This window comes from Natrix helvetica, assembly GCF_964273705.1.
Source record: "Natrix helvetica genome assembly, chromosome: 3".
In the NCBI taxonomy this organism is placed as follows: domain Eukaryota; kingdom Metazoa; phylum Chordata; class Lepidosauria; order Squamata; family Natricidae; genus Natrix; species Natrix helvetica.
The window spans coordinates 29,807,118-29,826,682 of record NC_138549.1 but is presented as its reverse complement, the minus strand read 5'-3'; the positions used below and the strand labels follow the sequence as shown (position 1 = coordinate 29,826,682).

The 19,565-nt window shown below is 38.5% G+C and overlaps 1 protein-coding gene across 4 annotated transcripts in view; it reads right to left on the bottom strand.

Annotated features, from left to right (window-relative positions):
* ARHGEF7 (Rho guanine nucleotide exchange factor 7) overlaps positions 1-19,565 on the bottom strand; it is a 99,470-nt gene that overhangs the window by 67,589 nt on the left and 12,316 nt on the right. For 3 of the 4 annotated variants that reach the window (XM_081949486.1, XM_081949483.1, XM_081949484.1), the window contains exon 2: positions 10,752-10,838. In XM_081949486.1, coding sequence (XP_081805612.1) covers positions 10,752-10,838 — 87 coding nt within the window. Of the gene's footprint in view, positions 1-10,751; positions 10,839-10,935; positions 11,092-19,565 lie in introns of those variants that run through there. The other variant, XM_081949485.1, reaches the window with a different exon arrangement.

Here is a 19,565-nt window from a genome sequence, read left to right as displayed (position 1 = left end):
TAATCAGCATATTAATTCTATTGATATTTTCAATCAGTTTATACATTGTAGTATATAATCCACATATAATTCCATTACTACTTTCGGTCAGTTTATAACAATGAGATTTTCTTATTCATTTTTGTGATCTGAGCTTTCTTGGTATTGCCCCTTCTCCCCCCGCTGGCAGAGCTCCGGCCCCTCCCGTGTCCTGCATATCCGTTGTAGGATCTTCTGTTTTTTCTAGGTGTGTTTTGTTTTTTTCCATAAAGGCCTGTGCCTCTATGGGTGTATTGATTCTAATTCTTGTCTCCTCCCAGAATATCAGCATACCTTCAGGCATCAACCATCTAAACCACACCCCCTTCTGGTATAATTTATTCGCCAATTGCGAATAATTTTTCCTTTTTTCCCTAATTTTCTTGGGAATCTGCTTCAAGATGGTTATTTCCCTATCGTGGTATGTCAGTGCCTGCCCCCTTTGTACACCCAGAATTTCGTCTCTTGTGCTTTTTCTAAGAAATTTAATATGGACCTCCCTGGGTACATTGTATGTTCTAGCATAAGCTGAGTTCACTCTGTAAACCAGATCTATCTCCCATTCCATCTGTTGTTTTTCTTTGTGTATATATTCAGCCAAAATATTTGTCATAATGTCCCTTATATTTTCCCCATCTGCTTCTATGACATTTTGAAATCTAAGATAAAAGGACATTCTCTCAAATTCTGTTTTCATTTGCTGGGTATCAAGTTCTTTGTTTCCCTTCTGCACCGCTTCTACCCCCCCCTCACCTCCGCCACCCCACCCTCCACAAGGTCCAGTCTCTGTGAGTTCTTATAGATTTGGACTTGCTTCTCTTTAATTTCTTCTTTCATTTCCTTTAATTGTTTCTTAATTTCTTCCTGGCCCTGTATAAGTTGCTGAAGCATTTGTTGCAAATCCATCTCTGTACTCTTAGGTTGCATCAGGTCTGTAATCTTTGATTGTGTGGCAGGACTGGATGTTGCAGATGTCGGGGCAGAAGTAGCAAAGCCAGGTTTTCCAGGGGGTGGTCTTTTAGGAGACATAGTTTATAAAGTAAAGAGATCAGTCAGTATGGAGAATGGACAGCTGGAGAAGCAGAGCAGCCAGATGAGTCCAGGAGGCAGAAGATCCAAGCAGAAGAGAATTTCTCTAGTCAGTCTGGCAATAGAGAAAAGTTTTCCCTCCAGAGAGTTCAAAGAATAACAATCCACAAGAGATTCTTCTGGGTGACACGGAGACAAAGACCGGAAGCCTGAATTTTAAAGGTGGAGTCAGGTTTCACAGTTCATGAAGACAACGGAAGTGTGCCATCTTGCCCTGCCAGCTTTGGGCTCAGAGGCATAACAAAGTTTTAAAAGTTCCCAAAGTCCTCAGGTCATCAATAAGTTATGGAGCTAGATTCAATGAAAAATCACTTTTGCAAGGGTGAGGCATCATTGGTTGGCTCTCCCCCCTCCTCCTTCCCCTGGGGCTGAGAGCAGAATTGTTCCAAGCCGCTTGTCCAAGGGGGGGGGAATCCCCCTCCCTCCAGCCGCGCCTCCAAAGAAATCCGAAAGTTAAAGTTTTAAAATGCTGAAAGGTCCTTCAAGTCAAGAAAGGGAATGAAGGGGGGAAGCGCCTCACCACACCGCCGCTGCTTCCTTCTATTTTTTCATTCTCCGATCAGCCTGTTGCGAAGACGCGAAGCGCCCTCCGAAACTGCTCCCCGATGCCTAGAGCGAAGCGGGGGGGCCCCCACCAGTCGCCGCCGATGCCGGGATCCCCCGCAAAGCCGCTCCTCCGGCAGGACGCCTCTCCGGGGCGTCCTGTGCCCCCCAAGAAGTGGGGAAGCCCACCGAGGAGCCGGAGCGGGCAAAGGACTTGCCCGTCGCCGTCAGCCGCCGGAACCGGAAGTCCATGTAAGAAATGCTTGATTTCCCCCAATATTTGAAGTTTGTCTTCATTTAAACAAAGAAAATACTGATAAACTGAATTATTTAGACTTGTACCACTTCTTTTTTCCATCATCGGAGGTCTAGAAACTGTGCCATCAATTTTCAAGAGCAATAGCTAGAAGAGCTTGGGGATAGCCCTAAATCACAGGTTGTCACACTTAAATCCATAAATAATGTGGCTTCTTCAAGTTTCGTTTTATCTGTTGTCTATATAATCCATCCTTTGTAATTTATAAGCCTCAGTACAATAAAATATCATTTTAGCGTTGTAGGGAGGGGATGTCCATCATTTATGAAGATCCATTAATAGAAAAGTATGCCATATTGACAATTATCATCTGTATAATGATCTCATGTGTGAATGGAACCAACTGTGTCCCATTCAACAGATGGTGCTTAAACCAGGGTTTAGAATGACGTCTGAATCCAGTGATCTATCATTCGTATACACCTTGGAAGATAGTATATTCCATCTAAATCCTTAAAGAAAGGATAAGAAAACATTGTTTCACATGCAAGATTACAAGCAGGATTGTATTTAATGAGAAAAACTCTAAGAGTTACTAGCTTATAGTGAAGTACAGGGTAGAACTGCAAAACTGTATGTTCAATCCATGTTATTTCCTCTTTGCATTTTATCTCAGATTTTAAAAAGCAAACATATAAAGCATGATGTGACTCAAACTTTCAAGTATAACAGTACAGCAATACAACAACTACATAGCAAGGAACAAGTTTATGATATTTCTCTTACATGTATTTTAGCATACATTACAAATGCATCTGTGAGAGAAAGCAAGGGTTTGTTGCCACTTTTTTAAAAAATGGATTTATATTACATGAAACTTATATACTTCAGCTATATTTGTCAATTCTAAGTGGGTCACATATCCTATTTCTTTAAATAAAATTAACACAGTACATATGGAGAGCTGAATAAAGAGTAATTCCACTTTTTCACACAAGAAAAACTGAAAGGTAAATCACCTCACAAGAATGCACAAACTATTATAAAAACCATGTAAAATTAGTTTTATAACTTGAATGTTCATTGATTATGTAGAAGCCAGAAAATATTCTTTTGAACTCACAGTATTATTATTTTTTAGAAAAAATGAAAATACAAATGAAATAAAAGTATTGATGGCCTTAAGTAAATGAACAGTATAAGCATCATATTTTGAAATATCTCCATAATGGAAACATTTTAAATGGCATTTAATAGTATTTGCTTCAGTTTTTAAAAAAAGCAAAATTAAGTTATAACCATTATTGGGAAATATTTGGTTTTTGAAAATACATTGCACATGTAATATAAGTATCAGAAAAATGAAAACTTCTATTTTTTTATTCCTATTAGCTGTAATGATAACTTGCCAATAGACACATATAAAAAGTTTCATGTAACCTAAATGCACTAAATTTAAAAAAATGGATTAGAATAGAAAGGTTATTACAATGTACCAATATAAATAAACTAATAGTTGTTATTAAATCTACCTTTCTACGGGTTTGTAGCCTCATCCAATTTAAATGTTGCTAGCTTTTCAGAACATTTCACAGCAAACTCTTTTATAAAAGTTCTAAAATTTATATATAAAGGGCATATAGTATGGATATTAATTACTATTACTCCATTACACCTTTTCATAAATACTTTTTTGCAAAGCAAAGTATATAAAATGTTATTTACATCCTGCCCCTCTTCTACATCTTGTAAGCATACTCCAATTTTGCTATACCTCTAATAAGAGGTTTAACATCAACCACAAACATCACAAATACCAAATTTAACATCAGTGACACACAACAGTGGTTCAAGTTTGACAGGTTTTGATTCTACTAAGTAAATATACTCAACAAAAAATATTCTGCAAATTTCTTCCTAAAGTCTATTAAAAAAAGAAAACTTCCATTAATTTTTTTTAAAAAATCTAGTTTTTATGTTTCAGAAACTAATATGATGCAAGATTAAGGCAAAAAAAGTGGTCTCCTAAATCCTGAAAGCCATTTAAAATGAAATTTTTAAATAACAAAACTATTTAAAAACAAGAAATTTCTCTAAAATAGCAAGGGAAAAATAGATTTAAACTCACATCCATTGTAAATTCTCACTCAGTACTAGCTTTCTAAACCAGCATTAAAAGGAGTCATAAAACAACAGGATGTTAAGGGGCTTATGCTTCCTGTCAGATTCAGACTATCTGGCATATTGGAACAAGTTGATTGGCTCACCCGAACTGAATCATCATCATCATCATCGTCATTTGCATTTTGCACCTTGCATGTGTTACTCAACAGGAAAATAAACAGGATAAAGGATAGGGAAGGGAAGAACGAAGTATGTATATGTACTATACTGATTATATGAAAGTGATTTTATGACATATCAAAAATTTCTTCATATAAGATAATAGTCATATTAACAGAGACAAGTATTGAAGTAGCTAATACCCAAGGACTCAAGATCACACCAAGAAAGGAACGCCTTTCTTTGCATCACAGAAATTGCATTTAGACATACGCATGGTATGCTCTTTAGCATAAAGATGAAAGGAAAATTAAATGACACTCTGTCTATTTTTCTCCAGTTGCTTCTCAGGAAGCAGAGCTGTGAAGACTCTGGAATGTTATCTATTGATCCTTCTGGCAGTAAACCAAAAAAAAAATAAAACAGGTAGAAATATTAATTCCTAAAAAAAAAAAAAAGTACTGTATTTTTTTGGAGTATAAGACACACCGGAGTAAAAGATGCACCAAGATTTTGAAGAGGCAAATTAAAAAAAAAAGTTTTTGCACTCTGCAGATCTCCCAAAAACGGCCCATTTTTCACGAAAACGGGACTGTTTTTAATCCCCCCAAAAGGGCATGCAAGAACGGCTCTTTTTTTCGCTCATTTTTCCTCTCCCCAGCTCCCAGGAACACTCTGGAAGCCTCCTAAAGACTGTGCACAGCCATTTTGGTGAAGGGGTCAGGGTTTCAGGAGGCAAACAAATGCTGTATTCAGTGTATAAGACACACCCAGATTTTCACTCTCTTTTTTGAGGGAAAAAGGTGCGTCTTATACGCCGAAAAATACGGTATAACATGCCATAATAAAAATATCCATGCATTTCAGTACATTTGGGAGTTTCAGCAGACTATGTTGCAATACAGTATTTATATTCAAAGCATGGTGGTTGATAAACCATATTAGTGCACATTTGGTGCATTTCTTTTATTTTTTTCTTCCCCGTTATTTCTGAAACCTCAATTTCAAGATTCATTGCCAACTCTAAAGTTACATACATAGCTATTACCGGTATAAAGGAGTTGCCTCTGTTTTGGACTTGAATTTTCCTTTGTCGCTTTTTTTAGCATGGACCACACTACAGCATCTAACATTCTAGCATCTGTCCAGAGTAGATCTAAACTTCTATGTCTGGGATTTTAAAAAACAAGAATTCCTATCCATCATTTACAATAAGTACAGGAAAGGTTTTGGGTTGGTTGGTTATATTTCATGGCACATGTATTCCCTAGGTCTAGGGGATGCAGTCCTTGGGTTGTAAAGGATTGCATTTTAGGATCATCTTACCACCTACATCAAGTTATAGAAGAGAAATTTTGCCTTTTTCTGACCAGTGAGCTTACAACTTTCCACAAGAATATTGCAGAGGAAACGCTGAGATCATTAGCCTTGTACCTAAATATTCTTGTTCTCCTTTCTCTACTCTATTCTTATTCCCTTGATGTCATTTTTTTTTTAGTGTATAAGCTTGGAAGGCAGAACAGACTTTTTCTTGATTTGCAAGCTACACTGGGAGCTCTTCCAAGCGAAGCACTGGCATGCTTTGAATAAATAATTCCAGAGTTTCCAGCTGGCAAATTTATAAATCTATTCCTACTTGATAATTTAAACAAGGAAAGTTTTTAGATTTTAAATCAAGCAAGGGACTAATACTTTTATTGACATCTCTCCACATCCCAAATTCCAATTATTTTGGCTCACTTTGAAAATGAAAAAAAAATCTAATTGATTTTCATAGAAATAGATTACATGTGTACCAAAACCTTTTTGAACAGGGGATCACATTCAGAATAAAGAGTTCATGTTGTGAACCCTCTTTCAGAATTATTAGGGGGGACCTTCCCATTCACAAAATGACTACCAATACAACCACTCACAAAACACCAATTTACCTCGCATCCCACTTTATCTTTGCAGTATGCTTTGGATACTTCGAAGACTGAAGCAGAAAGTTTATGTTATGACTAAAGATTTTAAACTTACAAATATCATCAGGAATCTGCTTCAGAACCACTTGTTTATTGTGGAGTTCCAGGGAAGGGGAAGTAGATGAAAGAAGTAAAGGGAACAGCTTATCACAGGGTAGTGTATTGGCTCCAACCCTTTTTAATATTTAACCAATGATCAGCTGCTCCATGAAGGTACTAACAACTATATGTATGCCAGTGGTGGGATTCAAACATCTTTTACTACCGGTTCTGTGGGTGGGGCAGGACGGGGCTTGGTGGGCATGGCGTGACTTGGTGGGCGTGACAGCAGAAGGATACTGCAAAATCCCCATTTCCACCCCACTCCAGGGGAAGGATACTGTAAACTCCCCATTCCCTTCCCACCCCACTAACCTGCTTTCCAGCTCCATTCTCCTGTGCAGGGCAACAGAGGAAGACCCATCTGATCAGCTGAGACTCCGATCAGCTGGGACTCGGTAGAGTGAATAGATGGGCGTGGGGCCAGTCAGAGGTAGTATTTGTCAGTTCTCCGAACTACTCAAACTTTCCGCTATCGGTTCACCAGAACGTGTCAGAACTGGCTGAATACCACCTCTGATGTATGCTGATGATCAAGCGATGGCTGTATAGGGAAAACATTTGATGAGGTTGAACATCGTTTAACTGGAGCACTGGTAGAGCTGGATTGATACTATTGGGATAACCAGTTAAGGCCAAAATTCAGCAAAAACTCAGGTATATGCCTTCCATTTTTGTAATAAGCAGGCTGCTAGGGTGCTGCAAATTATATGGAAAAGGATGCTATTGGAGCATTGCTGCAGTCCTAAATATTTAGGGGACGACTCTAGATAAGGCCCTAACAGGTAAGCAGCACTGTACCAACTCTAAACTGAAGGTCAGTGGATGAAATCACATCCTCCAGATATTAATGAGCTCTACCTGGGGTGCTAAATCAAGGGTTTTTAAGAAAACAGCTTTAGCTCTTTGCTACTCAGCAGGGGAATATGCCTGCCCACTCTGATATAAATCAGCACATGCTGGGATGCTGCTCTGAATGAAGCTAGCAGAATTATTACTGGATACCTTAAACCTGCCCCTTTAGATAAGATCTATCATCTAGCTGGCATTTTTCCATCTGCTGTCACAGAAAAGCAGCAAGATATATAGAGAGGCTTAAATCATCAATATCTAGACAACACCCTCTCCATGGCCTAAAGCCAGTTCATCAGACATTAAAATCTAGGAAAGGCTTCCTTAGATTGAATGAAGGCTTCAAATAATTTAAAAGTAGAGAGGACCTCTGGAAAGCTACAAAGAACCAACACTGGATGGAACCAATGGAGGAGCTGGGTCTAGCAAAAGCTGGAAAGTATGGAAATCACTGAATAGACTGTGCATGGACACAACAACACCCAGAGACACTCTGAACAAATAGGACTATTTCATAAAGGGAAGCTTCTTCCCTTTATGATTGTGATGACATGCAGACAACAACACATACACTATATTGCCAAAAGTATTTGCTCACAACTGCTTCTGATTATGTGGATGGGTGAGCGAATACTTTTGGCAATATAGTATATGTATACCTACCCTTTGTGGATCTCGTGGGAGTGCAACAGAATGTAATTAATGTTGCTAGTTTCAAGACAAGATTAGCTTAACTTGTACATGTTTTAATACTGTCTTTTATGTTTTAAATGTTGTGTCGTATTGTATGCCTTATTTTAATTGTGATGCTTCGGACATGAATAAGTGAATAAATAAATAAATACATAAATAAAATCTTTGTACTTTTACTGGGTAGGTCAGTTCACTTGTAAAACAAGCAACCACCCATTCTTATTTTCTAAGAATTCCCAGGGTCAGCCTTGGAAATAAATATGATGCTTAAAAATGATGCTTTGCTTTCTTAATATCAACTTCCATTTGATTGATTATACTTTTTAATGTAAACAGTCAGACATGGAAGATAGCCTTATGGCACCAAAGAGAACATCTACAGGCACAGTGACACTCCAGATAGAGCATGATCCCTGACATAGATAATTTTAAGTCAATTTCTTAAATCACTGGCTACTAAATAAACAACTGCCTGTGTTGATCCAAAATGTTAGTTTTGCTAATAACTCCCAATAGTTGAGTTCACACACTGTGCTAAAATAAAACCAAACAAATGTATGAGTGAAAATAAATGGAATGCTTAGTAAATGTAATAAACATATATGATCCAGAGTAGAGAATGGAACAACGACCTTTGAGTTCTCCTTGATTATATAATGTATTTTATGGATTCTTATGCAATAAACACTTATGGTGACATAAAAATTATATATATTCAAAAAAAAACCTTATCTTTTCATGAAGATGCTCTACTGCTGCTAGCCAAGGATCCTTATGATTTATACCAAACATTAGATACACAGTATAATAAAATGAGAAATATGGATCTAAAAATCGATGTTTCGAAAATCAAGGTTTAAAAGTAAAAATACAGTGAATAAGTTCAAGTTACGCACAAATGATGAAAAATTAAATGTATTTGTACAATTTTATAGATTAGTGTATCTTTAGATACACATCTTTACACTAGAACATTTACTGAAGATTAAAAAAACGAATGAAGAACTGATAATATAGTTAGATCATAGAAAATGGATGAGGAACAAATTGCAAAATATATCTATGAAGGAAGGAAAAATGAGTTTAAAAGATAGAAAAGACCAAGAAAATAGTGGTTAGAGGGAGATGACAAGATCCTCCAAAAGAGAGAAGTGACAAGTTTACAGAACAAAAGGCAACATATAAAGCAGAGTACAGATATGGATGTTAACAAGAATAGAAAGCAATGGGGAAATAGAGATCACGGAATCATATAGTGAATGGTGTTGATAACTAAATGTAGTTAATTTATTTTTCTTGCCTCCTTCATAAGGGGCAAGGGGAGGCATTATTTGCATACTTTTGTTAAAAAGGAATATAGCACACTAGATTTGCATGTGTGAGATTTCCAAGACAGATTCTAAGATGAAGAGCAACTTTGTATGCCATATGAGGCAGCAAATGTACTATGAAACTACAAATAAAAAAAATCTGCAACTAAGTGAAAATCTTACTAAAGGGATTTTGGACATGATAGAAATAACACTTTTATCAATGACTGGATACTTTGGTCATGGAGAACTTCGTCTACAGTAATGCATTAAAACATGTTTAATAGCAGAAAAAGGATGGCTCAGTGGCTAAGCTTGTCAATCAAAAGGTCGGCAGTTCAGCAGTTCAAATCCCTAGTGCTGCATAATGGAGTGAGCTCCCGTTACTTGTCCCAGCTTCTGCCAATCTAGCAGTTTGAAAGCAGGTAAAAATGCAAGTAGAAAAATAGGGACCACTTTGGTGGGAAGGTAATAGTGCTCCGTGCACCTTCAGCATTTAGTCATGCTGGCTACATGACCACAGATACATCTTCGGATAGCACTGGCTCTTCGGCTTTGAAATGGAGATGAGCACCTCCCCTTAAAATTGGTAACAACTGGCACATATGTGCAAGGGGAACCTTTACTTTAATAGCAGAAAAGCCAGACACACCCATAAATATAGAGGATGCCCTAAATGACCATATATCTCACTTTATTTAATTTGGTCAACTCAGCACAGTGAACACAGATAATAACCCTTCCTCCTATTTTCCCCATAGCAACTTTTTGAAATGGGTTGGGCTGCAAAAGCGTCACTGGCCCGAAGTCACCAGCTCTCATGCCTAAGGGAGGTCTAGAACTCATAAATCTTCTGATTCCTAGCAGCACCTAAACTATACCAACTTGGCTCTCACTTCCGCAACGTGAAAAGAGTTATCACTAAATTACTCACAAGGTCAAAACTGGTTATATTTACACAACAGGCTTATCCAATAAAAGTTTACTAAATTAACTCAGGTGAATAAGATACCACACCATAATCAAACAGCACAGGCTAGAGTTTCACAATAGATGGAGACTTCAGTGTAGGGTGGTAGAGACTTATTTAAAAACGCAAGTGAATACACAAGATGAAGGTTAACTTTTTTCCTCAAATCTAAGTACTTTATTCGTTCTTCAGCAGGATGCTTTCTGCTGTGAGGCTAATACTAGTCAGGAGCAGCCTGGGAGTAAGTATTCTAAGCCTCAAAACAAGCATTCCAATGCAACACAGAGTTCTCCATAACCACAGATCTGTCCTCTCTTTCCTGTCCTTCCTCCCCAGTTCTTTGTAGGGAATACGTTTAAACTTGATTGCAAAAACACTGTTCAAACAATGCAACAGCAGGATGGCATAAATTATGGTTTTAAACGTAGATAAAATATAGAATTGATCCGTGTGAACAAACAGCTTTACGGACGTGCAGACAGAAATCAAGATATTTACACCGGGCTATTGACAGCCTCACCTGTGCAAAACAAGACACAGGGATGATTCTTGTTCCCAGACACTCCGATTCATTCTTTTGCAGAGATTTTACCCACCCACCCATCTCCCTCCCCCCCCCACACGACGCTCCACAGGTAGACATGCAGTCGCCTCCCATCCCATTTCCTCACCTCTAGGCGAAGGGTGGCGCCGCATGCCCGAAGAAACTCTCGGATGTTGCTCAGGCACTCGCTCTCGGTGCGCGGCTCCGGATAAACCTGCAAGAGGAGGAGGAGGAGAAGCAGAGCTCGTGTCAGATCGGGCTTGGGCTCCAACTGCGGGAAAGCGCTCGAGAGAAGCCACCCCGGGACTTACCTTCCGGGACAACTCTTCCCTGTAGTTCCCATTCACTCCCCTGCGCCTCCCGTCTTGGGCTTCCCTTGAAAGCGGCGTTTGATTTGCTGCGCCCGTGACGGGAGAGGTGAACCGGGAAGTAAACACGAAAGCAGGAAATGGCGTGTGAAGAGGACGAGGGAAGTCTCTGTTCACCCACTCCGGGTCATTTTCCCTGCTGGCTGCCTCCCTGTCCCTAGCCAATAGATGCTTCCCAACCTGAGGACCGCTTGGTCCCCCCCACCACTCCTCCAAAAAAGCGCGCCTAACGAGTTTCGACCCCACCCCGGGGGGGGGAGGCAAATTTGATCGCATATCTCTTTTTTCAGCCGGGGGGCAACTAATACGGTTGCAAATGGAAGTGGTTCATTGTTCCTCTCCTGAGCTGCTCCCCTTTCCTCAAAGGTTTCTGCATTTTTAACATCTTCCCACCATTGCCTTCACAAGAAGCAATGGGTGGAAGCTAATCAAGGAGAGAAGCAACTTACAAGTTTCCTGACAGAACAATTAATCAATGGAACAATTTGCCTCCAGAAGTTGTGAATGCCCCAACACTGGATGTTTTTAAGAAGTTATTGGATAACAATTTGTCTGAAGCGGTGTAGGGTTTCCTGCCTAAGCAGGGGGTTGGACTAGAAGACCTCCAAGGTCCCTGAATTCTGTTATTCTATTCTATCTTATCCCTGTGAATGAAATAGCTTAAGACATCCCAAATGGAACTAAGGTTAAAAGTAAAAATTATCCCCTTATGTCAAAGGCATCCAAAAGCACCATCTATTAAAGGGAAATTAAGTGACTGGCAATGATTGGAAATAGAAGCAATAAAAGCAGGGCAGGAATTGGCATTTGTCATGCCGCCATAATTTTGTTGCTTCAAAGATGAACAGAAAATGCTATTACTCAAGAGTAGAGAAATGTCTATAGAAAGTTCCATTTATTATTAAAACTGGTTTTTTTAAAAGGCTAAGCGCACATTACAGGCACCCATTATAACTGGGTCATTGGAAGCAAAAGTTCTGTGATATATTTTTTTTCAAAATATGTTTTTCTAGATGTGTTCAAGAGAGTTGGCAATCATTAAATCATGAACTACATCAGCGATGGCGAACCTTTTTTGGCTCACGTGCCATAAGTGGGGGGAGCGCAGGGGGGTCATGTGCGGGCGTGCCACACCCATAGTGCAATGTGCGACCCCCCAGTGCGCATGCCCGCACTACAGGCACAAACCCCCCATTTTACATGCTTTTTTCTCCCTCCCCAGGCTCCAGAGGCTTTATAGGAGCCTGGGGAGGGCGAAAACAGCCTCCCCCACCCCCCCGGACGCCCTCCGGAGGCGTCAGGGAAGCCTCCGGACAGTCCCTGAAGCTTTCGGAGTGCTCAAAACGATCCTCCGAGCAAACCGGAAGTGACTTCTGGTTTGCTCGGAGGGTCGTTTTGCTCGGAGGGTCGTTTTGAGCTCTCCAAAGGCTTCAGGGACCGTCCGGAGGCTTTCCTGACTCCTCCGGGGGGCGGGGGAGGCTCTTTTCGCCCTCCCCTTATAAAGCCTCTGGAGCCTGGGGAGGGCGAAAAATGGCTTTTAAAAAGGGTGAACTCAGTTGGCCAGCGCGCGCATGCGCGCCTGCCAGCTGACAGGGCAGCGCCTTGCGTGCCCTGACAAATGGCTCCACGTGCCACCTGTGGCACGCGTGCCATAGGTTCGCCATCACTGAACTACATTATAAAACCTAATAGCAAAACGTATAGAATAGAATAGAGAATAGAATTCTTTATTGGCCAAGTGTGATTGGACACACAAGAAATTTGTCTTTGGTGCATATGCTGTCAGTGTACATAAAAGAAAAGATACATTCGTCACAAATCATAAGGTATCAGAATCGAAACCCCTTAGTTAACAGAGAATAAACTCTTATCCAATTTCAGGACATGAAAAAAACACAAATGGTTCTCAAGCTGACTGACAAAACTGGAGCTACCAGTAAAAAGACTTTGTGCGACCATCTGAACCCTGTTCTTTAGGGGGGGAAAGCAGAACAGATTCTTCAATCACAAATAGGATGATGGTCATATCGGATGAAGCATTTGCATTGTGCACCTTTAATAGAAAAGTAGAGAATGTTGTAGCTAAATGGCGCTCCCAACCTTTTGGGTGCCAGGGATCGATTCCACGGAGAGAGGTTTTTCCGCAGACAGAGGTATGGTTTATTGCGCTGCCTGCATCCTGCGCATGCACGGATGGGGGTTTGCTCATTTGCATGGCCAATTTCTGGAGTGCTCCAGCCTGGTGCCTGTCCATAACCTGGGGTTGGGGACCAGGTAGCCAACGTTTTGATGGGCATTACTCATTTTCATTGTATTATGACAGGACTGAAAAAACATCACTATCTAGTTCTTATCAGAAATGTGTCAAACAGTTTTGGATCTACGAATAGGCATCTCATCCTACAGCACAACTCCCCAGGCAACTTGGAATCCCACAGAAGCTTTCAGAGAAATTAAGTCTCAGATCTTTATGTGGAGTTTTCAAATGTTGTCAGCCATGGTCAATACAGGTAATAGTAAGGAGTGATAGAAAGTCTATACCACTAATGTAAGGAAGATCTTAGTTATCTCTGTACCATAGCTAATAGCTACTTATTGCTAAGACCATGGTAACAATGAATTCCTTACATCTAGACAGTTTTTCAGTGCTCATTTATCTTTGATTTATAGGAAAACTCAGTCTGGATTTTTCAGTCTTGATTCTGAAAGAATTTCTCAGTACTTGTAGCAATTGATAATTGACTCTAATGAATAACTTCACCTGAACTTATAAAGAAAAATATTTTAAAAGTTCAAAAAGATCACATATTTTTGTCCCTGTAGAAATATTTTAATGTATACGTGATCATCAACTTTTTTTAACTGCTTCAAAAATGAATTGATGAATAAATTCCATGAAAGTGCCAATAAGAGATTGCATAAGAAACCTTACAATAAAAGAGCAAATTTGGAACTGTTTTCTTTTACGGGGTAAATTCTTCTCATTGTTTATTTAAACTATAGACACAAAAGGGTGGAAATTAATAGCCATCATTTAATAGTAACAGGTGGCTCATGCTTGCATTCATTCATGATTAATGCTGGCAATCAATTACTGTTCTTTGGTACCCATATTGAACAGAAATACTTTATTGCAAAAGAAGATGCATAGACAATCATTTCACTATGCATGTCCGCTTTATTTGTGATAAAATGCAATCAGTTAGCAAGACATTATAGCCTGCCAAGCTAAAAGATGAGTAACTTATTACAAAATGGTTTTTAATAAAGGAGAACATTTGTGGCTCAGGGTTGAAATGAGGGATTCTTGGTGCTCTCTCTGTGTGGTTTTCTTGCTAACACTGATGATGTTACCTAGTTTGGGTAATGAAACGTCTACAAGAAAACAACTAAGTTCGGAGAGCATCAAGGACCCTTCAGAGTGGTTTTTATATATGCCAGCAACTTAAAATGACTGAAAATAATTTTCTGGTGCTTACAAGCACTGTCCTCCAAATATGCATTTGTCAACAGACCAGCTATCAATAGGAACATCATTTATCAGAAAATAAAGCTACCTTTCCCACATTATTTGGAAGCAAATAATTGTTTTTTATCTAAACTTTTTTTGTGGGAAGGGTAGTTCTTAAATTATGGTTGCCTGTCTTTTGAGTAAATGCAGTACATGTGACGTCCGTTATTTAAATCATTCCCTTCTAATGGTAATGTCTCTGTCTGTTTCCACATACATGCATGCGCCATGGCTCCCACCTAATGATGAAATGGTTTAGAGCTTAGACCATGGTTGTCCAATCTTTTTGCTTGCCTGGTTCATACTGAATGAGGAGGAATAGTCTTAGGCTGCATACAAAATATATGATGTAGGTAATGTATATAAATAATAAACTTCATTTTTATATATATTATTTTGTGGGGTCAAATTGCTAGCTATTCAAGGTCACATGCAGCCAGTGGGCCAGACATTGGACATACCTAATTTAAACAGATTTTGCTGAATATCTGAATCACAACTTTCACAAAATATGATCTCAGATTAGTTGCCACTTTTTAGTTGATTTGCCTTTACCGTTCATGTCTTTGGACCTGAACAAATTCTTGCCAGGTTCATGCTAAGATACAACTTGTGGGCGCAAACCAAATTAAACTACATTATGACTAAGTGTAACATATGAAACCAACTTTGATTTGAATCTTTTCCTCCATAGTCATTTTAAAAAATATATATTATTTCAAAACCTGCTTATCAAACAGTAGTATATCTATTTCCAACCTCTTATTTTTTATATCCAGGATTAGTTTCCCATGTTGTGATTCCAGATCTACAACTGACTATATAGTTTATATACGGATGGATGGATGGATGGATGGATGGATGGATGGATGGATGGTTGTTTGTATCAATTAATTCAGAAAATCATTGAGGAAAGTTTCAAGGCAAAATAGGTTTTTTTTGAGACATAATACATTTAAAAGAATGGAACACCGAAACAGAAATATAAGTCAAGAACGTGGAGATTCATAATTGAATAACAGGAGAAAATTCCTGATTAGAGCTGAATGTTTCTTTATCTGACTAACCTCCAGAATTCCCTACATGTAGAGACAACCATGCAATTTGTTGAGTTCATTCAACAGAGAAAGAAGAACATGGAAAAACCATCTAGACATAAAAGGCATGTTCAGAACTCCTCAACCCAAATGTGGTACTACAGACTTACTCAATTTTCTGATGCCAGATAATTCAAAAAACTGATGATAGAACAATTGCATCCATTTTGTTTGATTCTGGCACTGCACTATCACTTCCTAGGGCTGGCTTACTTGTTTTCAAACCTTTTAAAAAATCTTGGTTAAAAAACAACAGGCAATAGAGAAGCAGAAGTCAACAACTATTTTAGGCATTGGGTGATCACACAGTTTCACTGCTTGCCAATCCTCCAAAATAAATACAACAATGGCATTGGCTGAAACATACAACCATATCATCACCTAAGATCTTACATAATTCCAAGTGTTCTTGCCTAAGTTCTCATGAAATGGAGTGCATCAGAAGTGGGTTGCTCCCAGTTCAGCCCGGATCGGACAAACCGGTAGTCGCGGTGGGAGGCTTTGCCCAGACGTTTCTGCGCACGCGCACAAGCAAATCAGTAGTAACAAAAAATTGGAAACCCACCACTGGAGTGCATGTATGCTGATATCTCATGCAATTTCACAAGGTTGGGGTAATTTGATTTATTCTTTTTTAATGTTGGCATTAGAGCATCTCACCAGCATCATGCTGCCAAAGTCTACAATTATACAAAGCAGAAGCAGCCGAATGGAATGTAAGATGGCAGGAAGCAGCCCAATGATGAGGGTTTCATGGTTAATTACAAGCTCAGCACACTGGAGACAACAAAAGCAGTTGAATGGAAAGAGATGCTCTACTTGCAGTTTTTCTATTTTCTATTTTTTTATAATTCACAGGGGTTTTGTATACCTAGTTCATTTCTTAATAAAAATAGGAGATGGAAAGTATTACTATTATACAGCCAGTTGCCAGCAAATTTCAGAAGTGCAATCTTGAGGCCATGGAAGTCACAAAACAGAATTGAGCAAATGCCCAGGACCCTTTGACTGCCTACCTAAGCCATACTTTTTCACCAAACTGTTGAAAAAGCCACAATAGTTCATAGATAAGATTAAGTCATAAACCATGACTGACATTTTGCAGTTGATAATTATACATTGTGCTAAGCCAAAGTCATATTATGTTTTAGCAGAAGAAGAAAATTTAGACGGTGCTTCTAAAATGATCTATGATAGAGGTCAACTAACAGGTGAGATTTCCCCAAAAGCTACAGTAGAACTGTAGAAGCAATTATCATTTTGCTATTCCCTGAACCATAAGGACAGCTGGTATACAATTTAATTTGATGTACATTTAGGAAATGTTTGTCTCACCAGCTTTCATAACATTGTAAATGACAATAACTATGTGCACTGTTATTCCCTGAACAGACCAAACACAGCTGCCCCATTCAGAGTATTCCTGCCAGAATACATAAATCTCCATAGGAGGCTGCACATCGTCACTATTGTCAGAGAAAAAGACCATATGGCTACAATCAGCCCTATGATGTCTTTGATCAACTGTCACAGAGGATCCTGCATGGGGGCTTCTTTTATGTCAATAAAGTTGCAATATTTTGGTAGCTACTTTCAACACAGTAGTGTGATCTACAGGTCAGAGGCATGAGATCAATTTCCTAGTATAGTTGCTGCTTTGTTATCAATTTTATTCATTTGCTTCTTCACCATTATGCCATTTTTTTTTCTCTGAAATGCTTCCCATCACTAGATATGCTATCATTCCATTTTGGTAATCCATATTCTAAAGGCAAGCAAATGTAAACAAAATACATAAAGAGTCATACAGTGCAACCTAATTTATATATTCTCCAGGATGACGTTATAAAAGTTTCCTTAGAAGTTTGGCAGAAATTGATTGCCCTTGATTGAAAATAGGGAAGGAGTTACACATTCTAGGATGAATAATAACAGCATTTCTGGAAAAAAGGTGAGGCTGAATTCTCACAGATTAAATTTTTGCCACCTGACCGGGTACAGTCCACCATACTAGGAAAGTAGTATGCCCCAAATGGGTCTTTTCTTAAGTATTAATGAATTGTTCCTTCTATTTTTAGGTAATTACAGTCAATTCCAGATTGGGATGCAGATCTGATCACAGAATAACTTGAACTCCTAACCATCATAAACCACTTCTGGGTGCTTGCTTACCCTTGCAATAAATCTTGGATTAACTCAGTCATAAATTTTCTGCGATCTAAGAACATTATCTTAAAGCATAAACTATCAATGCCAAAACAGCAGTATTTTAGTGCATATTCTTGCATAGGCTTCTCTATTTAATCATTGAAGGAGATGGTCAGGTTTGGCTCACTTTCGAGTTCCTGGGTAGCCTAACACGGGAGCTGGATAAAAAGGGCTAAATAAAGGGATCCAAACATCAAGGAGACTATAGGAAGGGAAAACTTGTCATCTCCACAAGTCAAAAATAAGTTGTTTCTCTTTCACTTTGTTTATACAGAAAGCAGAGGTTTGTTTCTTGGGGCAAACCCAAGAGGCCAGACTGAGGCATTCATTTCTGGCTCATCAATGACCCACCCAGCTCTTGGATCTTTCTCAGCACTAGGAGTTGAAAACAAATTAATATGCCATGAAAACCAGTTTGGACTGAAGCTAAAGTACCAGGCTAGAAATCCAGAGACTCTATGTTCTAGATCCATCTTAGGCACAAAGCTATCTGGGTGATATTGCAGAGGTAGTATTCAGCAGGTTCTGACCAGTTCTGGAGAACCAGTAGCAGAATTTTTTCCCCCCAATTTTTCAATTTTATTAACATGTAAAATACACACACACAAAACTTAGACGTACAACACATTTACACAATGCAATACAAACAGGAGCTTCCTGTTCTTTCTAATAGCAATTATCAATCGGTACCGCTCACCTTATATTATTTCCCCTTCTATTGTATTTCATTTGGATTTCACCTTTCTTAACTCTCTTATTTTACTCATAACTATTATATTTGAGTTTTGTTATATTCCTTCATTGATTCTTGTTTCTTTCCTCCATCCACCTATACAATTTATCCCATATCTGGTAGAATTCTGATTCTTCTTTTCCCTGAATTTCTTTAGTTAGTTTGTCCATTTCAGCACAATCCATAACCTTTCTTATTATTTCATCTTCGCTTGGAGTTAATTTGTTTTTCCATTTCTGGGCAAAGGCAATCCTTGCCACCGTAATTATATGTAGCATTAAATACTGGTTTTCTTTTTTGTATTTCGCAGACATTATTCCTAATAAGAAAATTTCAGGTTTCCATTCTATTTTAACCCGTTATTGCCTCCAGCCAATTTTTGATCTTTTTCCAAAAAAAATTAGCCTCCTCACAGGCCCACCATAAATGGTAATACGTTCCGTGTATTGATACGCATTTCCAACATTTTGGGGAGGTATTTGTTGAGATTTTAGCTAACCTTGTTGGTGCCAGGTGCCATCTATAAAACATTTTGTACTGGTTTTCCTTGTATGCAACTAATAATGACATTTTTAAGTTTGTTCCCCAAAATTTTTCCCATTTGTCTAATTCAATATTATAGGCAAAGCTCTGCACCCCTTTTATCATTTGTTCTTTCACAATTTACTCTTCCATTTTATACTTCAAGAGGAATTTATATATTCTCCCTAACATCTTTCTATCTGAGGTTTGAATAATTTTATCCAATTCGTGTGGTTCTGTTTCAATGTCATATAATTTAGTATCTTTATTGCATTTAGTTTTTATTTGAAGGTAAGTTAGCCAGTCAATTTTCATGTTCTGTTCTACCAATTCTTCAATTGTTTTTAAATTTCCCTGTCTATCAATTAAGTCTCTATATCTTAGCATTTTGTTCAAATCTATAAAATTTGGATGGGTCGTCCTTTCTGTCGATGATAGCCAATTCGGAATTTTCACATAGTGGATTTTTTTTAATTTTGAGCCATTTTTGCAATAACGCTCT